Here is a 13,229-nt window from a genome sequence, read left to right as displayed (position 1 = left end):
GAATAAGGGAATAGTTCAGGGCTTCCCACTCAAATAATTCTTGCAATGACGTCACAGAATGCACGCCGTGCGATGTTGCGTTCTCATGTAGAAGTAATGGACCGGCTGCCATTAGTTTAGATCTTCGTACGGATCGCCTGTGTTTTCTTAATATTCTCATAGTATTTCCAATTAATCGTTTTACCACTCTGGACCTTGTCTCTTGTGGAAATTCCATATTTATCGAAGGCAAAACTCATCAACATTTCAAGTTTAGATTGAGTTCACCTATACTTCGCCGGCCTCGTTGAGCTTTGTGTGTGCCACTCGACTGATTGTCTTTTCAGCTCCGGTTTATACGACCTCACCCACGTTCCATCGATAGCAACGATACTTGATATTAAGATTTAAGTCTTGCCCTTCCGAAGACATTCCAATGTTCCGCTTGATCCGGCGTCAAACGATGTGGCACCAATCTCCAGAACACGGTTAATTATTCTATATTTGGCAATATCACCGTGTACATCCAGTAATGTGCAAATAACGCGGGAACTGTGCAAAAGTAAGACAGTATTATGCAATTCTGAAGCTGAAACGAGCACCACGGAAAGTAAATGAACCGATATGTTTCATTGTACAACAAGTTGAAAGAGTAGTATCAGCGCATACGACTGCTTAGACATTAAATTTGAAACGTCATCAAAAATATTTTTATGAAAGTGTTTATTTTTCAATACCATTCGTGAGAATGACGACATGATTAGCAAAATAATGGCGACTTTTGTGTTATGTTCCGTCGGTATATTTAAATACAACGTGTTCGCTCTTGGAATTTAGAAAAGTCGAGCGTTTCACCAGCTCGACGGTTGCTCTTGTTGTTGTATAAAATACCCAAATATAAAATGAAGAGTTTTCAACGCATTTCGCCTAAATCGCCTAAAAACTCAAACGAAAAGAGAATAATTTTCAATTCAATCCTAAGTGTATTCCTTTTTTTATCATTTGTATATTATTTTTTCATTTGTGCTTCATTTGGTCTATGTAAGAAATTCAAATGTTATGTTTTTCGGATTTTTGACCTTATTGGAGCTCTTTAAATCCATACCAGTGCTTCACATACATCGCCATTTCTATTTTATCGATCGATGTATGACAAGAGATTTCGATAGCTGCACATTATCAATAGGGTGCTTCAAATCAGGAACCCAAATTAAATTCAAAAGTAGTTTTACGTTTATTTCTAGCATTATAGTAGTATTTTGATATTTTGTCTAAATCAATATAAGCTTTTGTTACCTTCATGTAACATTTATGGTGATAAGCTTCTTTTTATCTGTGGCTATATAACCTACTTCCTTGAGTGTTCCAAAGTTCAACAGTTTTCATCAAGTACGTTCTTGTTAATACGATAAGCGCGTGACGGCACAATGGTAATGGTATAAAATTGTCTGCTATTTGTTAATGACTGGGACGTGCTTTAGACTACACCACATGTCCGCGACAAGAACTGGTTCTAAGATTGTGTTAAAGAACCCTTTAAGCCGCAGTTTAGTTAATCAATTATAGTGTCAATATTTAATGTTTATTAGACTTTGCGTCTTTCAATAATTTCGAGATGAAGCAGAAGTGTAAAAGTATTTTCAACTTTCAATTAAATATTTCGACAATTTCTGATACCAATTGAACCCTTTTGACATTTATTAATTATTTACATTAGTTTGGTTTGATATAAAGGGTTTGAATGTGGGACAATAAACAATTTTATCGAAGAGTCACATGTTGTCACGAATTCATTGTAACTACATGTACTATTTATAATTAGGAATACACTAATTCAAAATTTATTTTGCGACCTTCGCTATATCTTTTCTCAAATTCAAGTTTCTGCATGGCATGAAAACAATAAAAGTGCATAATCAATGATATTGCTATTCAACACTTGTTCCTATCAATTTTACATAAAAGTGAAGTTTTAATGCAAAGAAAAACAACAACAATGCGCCCTCCAAACTATGTTTGCAAGTGTTGTATTTTTTATAACGTATTATATAATTATATTGTACTGTTTTTAGATACATATATAATTATATCTGTTATACATATAATCAGTTTAATAAAAACCAAAAGCTTTCTTTTCTTTTTATTATCTGCTTATACATTTAAGACAATTCAAATTACAACAAATGGAGAGAACTCCTTCCTTTCCTTTTACAGCTTTCATAACCTTTTTCTTTTTAAGGCCCCTAAAGCGTAACCCCGTTTGTTGTAAACGTAAATAAATACATACAACCATATGAAAGTATATACATTCAAACTATCAAATACACATGCTACATTCAAACAAAAGTAATAAGCCTATGATTATTGCAACGTCATGCCCACGCTTGATACATGTAACGTAACTGATAATTGTTCGGCCGTGGGTATCCGACGATGTGATTATCGTAGAACCTTTCTATACCTACTTTTTCTATATATAATTTTATAGCCCTATTTATAGTCTTATGAATAAAAACTGTCCCTGGTTATATTGTTTAAAAAAATTAATGCATAAAACCATGTCCAAACTCACAAACTTATCATGAAATGAAAATTTTAAAACTTATTTTGCGACCTTTACAAATTCAAGTGTTTTAAATGATAAAATAAAAGAACATAATGATATTTCTATGCAACCGATCTTTCTATCCCCGCCCATATAAGCACGAACGCTTAAACTTTTGCGCACATACGTACATGCACGTACGCTCGCACTTAGTTTTAATGCAAAAAAACAACAACAAAAAACTTCAGTAATCCAAACTATCATTTTAAGTTTAGTATTTCAACAGTTTAAGTTTTTTCATTATACTGCAGTCTGTCTTAATGTACGTATTTGCGAATCCCGACGCCAGTTGTCCATGCCGAACATTCAACATCGTACTTATGTAAGATTTGTTTTCAAAAAAATTATCTATAGGGAATCAAAAAAATAAAAAAAGACGCTATTCATATTCCAACAGACCGTACACGTTGCTGATACGGTACAATCTCTTGCACACAGGCTTGCATTGCATTGATCTGTGAAAGGAACGAACGAGATCTCTGGGAGGAGATTGGATATATCATCTCCGTTTGTTTTCATGTCCTTAGCTGACTAGATATCATACATGGCAATATTGTCTTCATTATATCTGCTTATACACATCTTAGACAATTTTGCATTACAACAAATGGAGAGAATTCCTTCGTTTTCTTTAACAGCTTTCATGACCTCTCCGATCAGCTTACCATCAGATGTAAACTGCAAAATATTATTGGATTTATATCCAGATACCAGCACCCGACCTGTTTCAATAAGATGACAACAAGTGGCTACCTGTAATTCTTCTCCATTAAATGTTGTAACAATCTCACCATTGCCATCTAGTACTATCAATCCTTTATTATAATCAGCAACATAAATCCTTCTAGCGTCCTTTCTGACAGCGAGACTGTTAATGTTAGAGAACAGTTTATGTCCAGACTGGTCAGTACAGAACTGTTTAAGTTTCCTTCCAGACATTGTGTAAGTATACACTGATGTGAATTCATCAGAAACATATAAGTGATTGTTTGCATATGCGAGACCGTAACAATCAAAGTCAGTTTTAATCTTGTTTTTTGTTTTCATTTCTCTGTCTACAGAAATTAAGTTCACTTCGTTTCGAGAGGGTAATGTTACTGCTACTTCAGTTGCATTAATTTTACATATTTGATATGGCTCTCCAGATAGTTCACAGTAGTCAGTGACTCTATAACTGCTACTGTCTAACCGTTTTAAGTTGTTGTTGTCGTTATCAGCTAGGATTACTGTACCATCTTCCATATAGCAGGAACTGCTGATATGACATTTGTTTTCATCCGACTTAACTTGGACACAATATGGGCGGCCTCCTGTAACATGAAATAAGGTGCCAGCAGTTTTTGTAGATTTCTGTTTAAGTGTGCCAATTGTATTGTTTTGTTTCAGCTGTTGAAGGAGGGTTCTGTCAGGTTGAAGCTCTATGCAATCTGCTGTAATCTTCATTGTGATATCTTCTGTGCATTTTTTGGCAATGTTTTCAGCATTTGTCCCCATCGTTAAATAAACAAACAATTCAGCTTGGTTTGGGCTTGAGGATTCCATTTTATCATAAGCTGATGTAACCTTGGCTTTGAGTGCTTGAAGCTGTTTGAGGCCCTCTTCAATCTTGCCTTCAAAATGTTTGGATTTATATTCTATCTCATCTATAGAACTTTTCTCCAGTGTGTCAAGTTGGTCATTAATTTCTTGTCTGAGTTTTCTGATATCATTCAGTAACTCCTCCTTTCTTTTCAACAGCCTATGTTTGTCCTGCTTTAATTTGTCAGCTTGTACTGTAAGGGTCTTTGCTAATGCCTTCAGCTTTGTTTGAATTTCTCTTGGGGCCACTTGGTAAGATTTGTTTTGGATAAATTCTGGTATGTAGAATATATCCTTACATGATCTGAAAAAAGAAAGTTCAGTTTGTTTAAGAACCCGAGTTAAGAATTTTTTTTTACAGTATCTTACACAGTTGTACACATAAACCTTGATTTACCTTGCAGAATGATAAGTTTATTCAAGGTAGTTTACTTACATATCAACCTATACTAGTATCAACCTATATATCCTGTATGTTTTGTGATTGATATTTTTCCTGTGTGTGTACCACACTTGCAAAAAATTATATATGTATATGCAAATATTTATGCACATTATATATAATCAATAAAATACAATGTATATGCATTCATTTCTTGCTGGAAAATTTGACTTAGAATTTATAGAAAATAAATTTCTTATTACCTCCCTTTATTTTCATGAAATGTTAAATCGGTAATATCTTTATAAATAATGCTTATTGGAACTTAATATATTGACAAATCTTAATATGAGCATACGCATACTATTTATGAAATAAAACCATGAAAAAAAATGCGTTAAATGTTCATTATGCTAAATGTTACCTATGATCAATCGTCATACATATAGAACAGCCGACATCATCATGGTTGTGACAGTACATATCAATGTATTTATGAAGGTGTCTGTCACATCTTTCTGTTGGTGCTCTCGGTAAATCTTTATTGGTTCCTGGCTTAACCTGTGATATATCCAACACCTTGTGACTAACACACACAGGCACTTGACTGTGGACTTGAACACAATTTATACAAAAATAATCATGACAGTCTACACAAAACTTTTCACCTTCGGTAGTTTTACCTCGATTTTTACACATCGAACACAAAGCATCAAATACTTCATCAGAATGAATATCTTTATTTATTTCACGACCTGTAGCCATTTTGTAGAAAATCTTGTTTAAACTATCTCTCCAAAGCTCAGACAGTTAATGGACACACGAATGTTTGAACAAAGATTGTATGTACATGCAACGTAATCTGATTAGATATTGATGCAACGTCCATGTTCACTTATATAAGTCGCTTAAAATTTGATAATTTTTGATAATTATTTAAATGGGAAGAGAAGAAATACCCATTGATCCCATGCTATATAACTGTCAAATATCTATTAAAAATCAGTTTTGAGTGTAAGATCATTGCCAGAGATATTGAATTATGCAAAATGATGTCTGCGGTATACAAACGATAAGGCATGCTAATGTTAGGGTTACTCTTTAAGCTCATCAATGAAAAATTACATTTTTTTACTTTAGAGCATTCTTGTTTTTGGATATGCGATTAAACGAATATAATATTCATGCAAGTTTTAACTCTTAAAGCAGTATCAGATTTATCTCTCTTTGAACTTATTATTATAATTTCTTTATTTTTTAAGCTATCTACTTCAAACTTCAAATATAATTTTCTTATCATGTGTTTGACAAGGTCCATAACTCTTGTGTGACTTTTTCCAGAATTCTTCCCCCTTGAATTTGGAATTTATGTTAACAACTATAACTTCTTGTCAAAAGAAGAGATATATTTAGATCAAAATTGATTTTTCTTTCATAGTTTTGTCTTCCTTACTGCGTCCAATCTTTAATTAGTCGAGCTTCGCTGTCGCCTGTGACAGCTCTTGTTCAACTTAGAATTTACGTTTAAGTTTTTGTAATATTACGTCAAATATTTTCAAAGTCCATTGACAGGAGGAGGTAACTGTATCAAGCATTTTGACAGATATATGCCCCTTTTTAGACTTAGAATTTACGTTAAAGTTTTTGTAACACCTTAAATATTTTCAATGCCCATAAACTGTGCACACTTGTTCACCATCATGACCCCAATCTGTAGACAGGTGGAGGTAACTGTATCAAGCATTTTGACAGAATTAATAATATGCCTCCTTTTTGACTTAGAATTTTCATTTAAGTTTGCATACCACCTCAGATAATTTTATATTCTATTAACATCTGGCTTTGAAAAAAAATTATAAAATTTTATATTTTTTGAGAGCATAATAGGACTCTCTCAAAGGTCTATACCTGTAACATGGATTTACAGAAAGATTTTGCCCTTTTCTTAACTTAGAAAATTTTACATCATCAAGGCTCTTTAACTATCAAGCATTAAGAATAGTCGAGCGTTGCTGTCCTTCCGATAGCTCTTGTTTTGTTGTGTTTTTTTTTTTTAATTTTATTCTAATAAACAAAGGATAGGTATATTTTAAACTTTTAGTTATTTTTTTTTGCGTTGAAATTTATTCTCTTCAAGATTGATAAAACTCCAACACACTTCTTTATTATTAATGTTCCATTTGAACAATTTTACTGGAGAAGTAACTATTACCTATACAGTTTTTATGGAGGTGTTAAATGTTAAAAACTAATGTTATGAGTTAACTTGGGCCCTCCACTATTGCAAATTTTAATCCTTCCAGAAGGATTCTTCTTTGTGTCTGAATTAAATGAAAGTACGCACTGGAAGTGAAATTGTTTCATCTAGAGAAAAACAACATAAATGGATTGGACATTGAACGTTTTATTTGTAATGGCAACTACTCTCTTGCTTATATTTTGAAGATATTTTAGCCTCAATGTGTTAGTTTTTGTCTATTGCATTTATTTTATCATGACCATAATAAGCATTATAACAATCATTGTGGATTCTTTTAATTATTCTTTAATATGTCTGTGACAAAACATTTTTGTTTAAAATATTACACAAATATATTTATATAATATTTCATATAACTGTTTGTATAGAAGCAGTATGATGACCATATTCGTAATAATTTATGTATACTTTATTTATTTGCATAATGTAAGTGCACAAAATTATTCTAAAAAATCTGGAAAAGGGGTGAACTCTAGGAAGCAATGAAAACTACAAAATTACATGACAATAACAGAATCGTTTTGTCAATATTGAGTCTCCTAATGGGGGATATTTGAAAAGTGGAACATCCCTGACACCCCCCCCCCCCCCAGCACCCACCGGCTTAAGCTGCACGAAATATACCGAAATAGATGATCCCGAAGGGCCATGGCAACTTTGTTACAGCTGCAAAATTGAATCATGTACCATGAATAAATTCAACGTCAAATGTCATTTTAGTATATTTGAATTGTAAGACACTAGATATCAAAGATCCTTACTATACATGTACATACCTGTCTGCATCACGTGATAGCACACATGATAAAACCAGGGATATAGTTAACACATCTGCACCAACCTGATAAAACTGAAGAGCACTTGTTAGATACATGTGCTTACTTATTTAAAATCTCTAAAAGCTTAAATTTATCGTTGTGTTTAAATGTGCCCTTTTCAAAATTGATGTATGAATTTGATCTTGACCTTAACACATTCTTAGTGCAAGACCTCCGCCCGCAAGTTACATGACTTTTGAAAGATCATGATGGTTTATTAAAATGTATAGCGCTGTATACGAGGGTCATTCATTATGTAATCTGTTAAATACTTTTAGAAATAAATATAAGGTTGCTACCTCTCTTCATTCCTTCAAAGTAATATCCCTTGAGATAAATGCCTTCCACCTTTTTGACAGGTCATCAAGCACCCTCACCCTCGCGGTCACGGCAAATTCAAGTTCCTCCAATCGTTATAACGAATACACATCATGTCCTCATGTCCTCCTTCAGTTTGGAGAAAAAAAGGTCAAAATCACACGGAATTATTTCCGGGGAATAAGGGAATAGTTCAGGGCTTCCCACTCAAATAATTCTTGCAATGACGTCACAGAATGCACGCCGTGCGATGTTGCGTTTCCATGTAGAAGTATTGGACCGGCTGCCATTAGTTCAGATCTTCATACGGATCGCCTGTGTTTTCTTAATATTCTCATAGTATTTTACCACTCTGGACCTTGTGACTTGTGGAAATTCCATATTTATCGAAGGCAAAATTCATCAACATTTCAAGTTTAGATTGAGTTCACCTATACTTCACCGGCCTCGGGGAGCTTGGTGTGTGCCACTCGACTGATTGTCTTTTCAGCTCCGGTTTATACGACCTCACCCATGTTTCATCGATAGCAACGATTTTGATATTAAGAAGTCTTGCCCTTCCGAAGACATTCCGATGTTCCGCTTGATCCGGCGTCAAACGATGTTATAAAATTTTCCTTGTCAAAATCCAAATAAGCCGCGTCATGACAAAACCAACATAGTGGGTTTGCGACCAGCATGGATCCAGACCAGCCTGCGCATCCGCGCAGTCTGATCAGGATCCATGCTGTTCGTTATCAGCTTCTCTATTTGTAATAGGGTTTGTAAGCGAACATCATGGATCCTGATCAGACTGCGCGGATGCGCAGGTTGGTCTGAATCCATGCTGGTCGCAAACCCGTTGTTGGTTTTGTCATGACGCGGCTCAAATAAGGGTAAATATTGTCCAATATATTACAACCTTTTTTTTTCAGAAGAATCAAATCAGTGAAAAGTAAACATTTATTTCATTTTTTACATCTAGATCTATATGCAAAATAGAGATCTTGTTTGCAACTTGGCGTGAAGGGAGTGATTTAGCGGTATGGAATGTCTTTTTATATTTTACCTTATTTTTACGATGTACAACCATATAAGACACATCATGTCTAAATTCTTTAATTTTCGCCGACTTAAGATAACAAATTGGCGAGTCTTTTTTTACCAACACGCTTTATGTGCGTGAGGCATTTAACTTCGTAATGAAATAACTAAAATATTTCGAATGGAAATTGAAAGACTAGAGTTGAGAACAAAAATGTAAAAGACAATAGATCTACTTATTGTCTACACAATAGACATAATACGCATTAAAAATATTTTAAGGAAGCTAAATGATCGTGCGATACTACATTTTAGCTGTGAATACGATAACCTTTCGTTACACTAAACATTTAAGCTGTTGTGTTTGTATTAAAGTCATACAGATCATTTTAAAGCATATTTTCCTTGATTATATGTCACGTTAAGTTATGGTGAAACAAAAGGAAAATAACAAAGTAGAAACTAAACTTAGATAAAAGATTTATTTCCGCATAGGAAGCATATACATAGTTCAAAACATAACATAGGATAAAATAAAGAGCATTATTAAATACTATATCACATACGAGAAAACTATGACATGCTCACCAACACCAAGGATAACACAAAAAGGGCAAGCCCTTATTTGCATTGTGGTCCTTAGTATTGACGGCATGACATAGAGAGGCAGACCTAAATATAATCATGTTTAAAAGTACTAATTAAGTCATAAAAATGTATATCACAGTCAAATCGTGATTTAATGACACTCCTGTTTAAAACACATTACTAAAATTGTAAAAAGATATTAGCAAACAATTTAAAATCCTCAGCCGAAATATGTAAAAACATAGTAAAAAAAAATAATAATAAATTAAATACTGTTCATAAGATTTAATTTTTTACTATGTTTTTACATCTTTCGGCTGAGGATTTTAAATCGTTAGACAGATAGATAGATTTATTTCGGCATAGCAAGCATATACATATGATAGTTCACAACATAACATAGGATAAAATAACTTGTTACAAAAGGAGATAAAACCCATCTTTTTTACAAGAGAGACACTTGGCTATGTTTTGTTTTTCTAAAAGCAAATAACTTTTGAACTATTTAGAATAGTGTACACGTTAGACTTCGTGCTATTTCTCTTACATTCAATATATGTACTTGAAGTTATTTTCATAACTATAGATAAAGACAATAGTAATACAATTTGCTTGAATATCCCCTAAATCATTAGTTATAGCACATAGCTATATTTGATATATAAGTCTCTGGCGAACCTTCGGCCAAAATCCGGCTATGCAACGTTTATATCTCTCCATTATACACACGAAAGAATGTTTAGTTTTATTGCAAAAACAAACCTCCCGCCTTCCAAACTATGTTTTTAAGTGTTGTATGTTAAATAATTATACGACAGTCGGACTGAATGTACATATTGCATGGCGATTCCCGACTCCACTTACATGTTCCGAACAGAAAACACCGTACTAATGTAGGATTTGTTCTCAGTTGGGGAATCAAAATTAAACGCTTCTCAAATCGATCAGACAGTGCTTGTTGCTTATAATGTACAATCTTTTGCACTACGAATTACAATGCATTCGCATTCCATTGCTTCCTTTAAGGAATGTACAGCAACTTTGGTAGGAGGTTGGATATTACATCTCCTTTTGTTTTCATGACTAGATATCATACATGCCAATAAAGGCATCATTATAGCTACTTATACAAATCTGAGACAATTTTGCATTACAACAAAGGGTAAGAATTCCTTTCTTTAGCAGTTTCCACGAACTCTTCTATCAGCTCACCATCAAATGTAAACTGCAAAGCATTATTGGATTTATATCCAGATACCAGCATCATTAAGACAGCAATCTGCTTCATTAAAGCTACATGTAATTGTTCACCATTAAATGATGTTAAAGCGTGACCATTGTCGTCTGGTACTATTAAACCATTTTTTTAAAAATCAGCAACATAAAACCTTGAAGCATCCTGACTGGCAGCTGTTAATATTAGGGATCACTGGTCTGTACTTATTTGTTTAAGTTTCCTGCCATTCATTATGTACATATAGACTGAGGTATAGTCACTTGAATATATATAAATGATTGTTTGCATATGCAAGACCGTAACAATAAAAATCAGTTCCAATCTTTTTTGTTCTTTTCATTTTTCTGTCTACGGAAATGAAATGAATTTCTTGTTGGGACGGTAATGTAACTGCAACTTGAGTTTCATGGATTTTACATATTTGATATGGTTTTCCAGGTAGATTGTAGCAACCTGTGATGGTATAATTGTGACTATCTAACCGTTTAAGCTTATTGTTGTTGTAATCAGCTAGGATGATTGTACCATTTTCCATATAGCAGGCACTTGTGATTGAACATTCATTTTCGTCAGACATAACTTTGACACAGTATGATTGTCCTCCTGTTATCTGAAGCAAATCGTCAGTCTTCACAGTTTTCTCTGTTAGCATGCCTATTGTTTTGTTTTGCTTCAGGCAATGAAGGAGATTTCTGTCAGGTTGAAACTCTATGTCACTTACTGTTACGTTCATACTGATATCTTCTATACATTTGTTCGCATCACTTTCAACATTTTTCGCCATCTTCACATGAACAAACAATTCAGCTTGATTTAAGTGTGGAGATGCTAATTTATCATTAGCTGATGGTACCTTGGATTTGAGTGCTTGAAGCTGTTTGAGGTGATCTTTAATCTTGCCTTCAAAAAGTTTGAATTTATATTCTATTTCATCAACAGACCTTTTCTCCAGCATGTCAAGTTGGTCATTAATTTCTTGTCTGAGTTTTCTTATATCATCCAGTAACTCCTCCTTTCTTTTCAACAATTTATGTTTATCCTGACTTAATTTGTTAGCTTGTACATTAAAGGTCATGGCTAATGCCTTCAGCCTTGTTTGAATTTCTCTTGAAGCCACTTGGTAAGATTTGTTTTGGATAAATTCTGGTATATAGAATATATCCTTACATGATCTGAAAAAAATATTTAAGATAAAGCATATGAGTGGAAAATACGTCTTTATACAGTATCTTGTTTAGAATATTTTATCTGATACAGTTATAAACCTTAACTTACCTTGCAGAATGATTAGTTAAATTCACTATTAATTTTCAAAATTGTTTACTTACGTATCAACCTACGCCTTCCAGAGCTTTCTTGATAAGCTAATATTGATCTACTTTGGAATGAGGTCCAATAGAATAGAGGGATTTAGAACTTCCTATAGTTATTATAGAAATAGTTAAGTGATCATTATGCTAAAAGTTACCTGTGATCAATCGTCATACATATAGAACAGCCGACATCATCATGGTTGTGACAGTACATATCAATGTATTTATGATGGTGTCTGTCGCATCTTTCTGTTGGTGCTCTCGGTAAATCTTTGTTGGTTCCTGACTTAACCTGTGATAAATCCAGCACCTTGTGATTAACACACACAGGAACTTGACTGTGAACTTCAACACAATTTATACAGAAATAATCATGACAGTCCACACAGAATTTTTCACCGTCAGTATTTTTACCTCGATTTTTACACATCGAACACAAAACATCAAATATTTCATCAGAAAGAAAATCTGTGTCTATTTCACGACTTGTAGCCATAGTGTAGAAATACCTTGTTTAAACCTATTTGTCCACAGCTCTTAAAGATGCGTTTAAATGTGATAATTTCTCGGGAGATTTTATTCCACGTCTAATCATTTAAGTGACTCTTATAGTCAACAATTTTCACTCTAATTTAACGAAAATGATCACATTCAATAGTAAAAATAGAAGCATAAAGTTAAGTCAGTTAATAGCCGCATGAATAGTTTTTAACAAAGATTGTTTTATCTCCCACCATGTACATACAACGTAATCGATTAAATATTGGTGCAAAGTCCATGTTAACTTTCAAAATGTCGCTTAAATTATGACAGTTACTAGCTCGCCTGAACAAAAAGGCAATTTGCATCTCATTGGCATGTCCAGATAATCCTATTAAACACAGAGTTATTATTATTATTATTATTATTATTATCAATAACAATAATAATAAACACTTTATTTCATGAAGGTAACATATTAAGAAATACATATCTTATTTACAATATGACCTTCAATTAAACAAGATAAAGAAAATCACAAATATGTACACACAAATCAAAAGTATAAACACCAAGCATACAAATCGATAGACACTTGCATACATCAGATTCATTTAAATTGTTTATCAAGTAAATATTTTTTTCATA

General features: G+C 33.2%; 2 protein-coding genes across 2 annotated transcripts; both read right to left on the bottom strand.

The window, feature by feature from the left end:
- Positions 1 to 2,822: 2,822 nt before the first annotated feature.
- LOC132716533 (uncharacterized) lies at positions 2,823 to 5,386 on the bottom strand. Its single transcript, XM_060699828.1, has 2 exons — positions 4,969 to 5,386; positions 2,823 to 4,466 (listed from the first exon to the last, which is right to left on the bottom strand). The coding sequence occupies exons 1-2, from the start codon at positions 5,307 to 5,309 to the stop codon at positions 3,116 to 3,118; spliced, it is 1,692 nt and encodes a 563-aa protein (XP_060555811.1). The 5' UTR covers positions 5,310 to 5,386; the 3' UTR covers positions 2,823 to 3,115.
- A 5,299-nt stretch (positions 5,387 to 10,685) lies between these two features.
- On the bottom strand, positions 10,686 to 12,851 carry LOC132716531 (uncharacterized). The gene is made up of 2 exons (XM_060699827.1): positions 12,257 to 12,851; positions 10,686 to 11,960 (listed from the first exon to the last, which is right to left on the bottom strand). The coding sequence occupies exons 1-2, from the start codon at positions 12,595 to 12,597 to the stop codon at positions 11,045 to 11,047; spliced, it is 1,257 nt and encodes a 418-aa protein (XP_060555810.1). The 5' UTR covers positions 12,598 to 12,851; the 3' UTR covers positions 10,686 to 11,044.
- Positions 12,852 to 13,229: the final 378 nt, after the last annotated feature.

The sequence above is a fragment of the Ruditapes philippinarum genome, unplaced genomic scaffold (genome assembly GCF_026571515.1).
Source record: "Ruditapes philippinarum isolate M1 unplaced genomic scaffold, ASM2657151v2 ctg6643_1_1_1_1, whole genome shotgun sequence".
NCBI lineage: Eukaryota > Metazoa > Mollusca > Bivalvia > Venerida > Veneridae > Ruditapes > Ruditapes philippinarum.
This window is presented reverse-complemented; position numbering and strand designations above follow the sequence as displayed.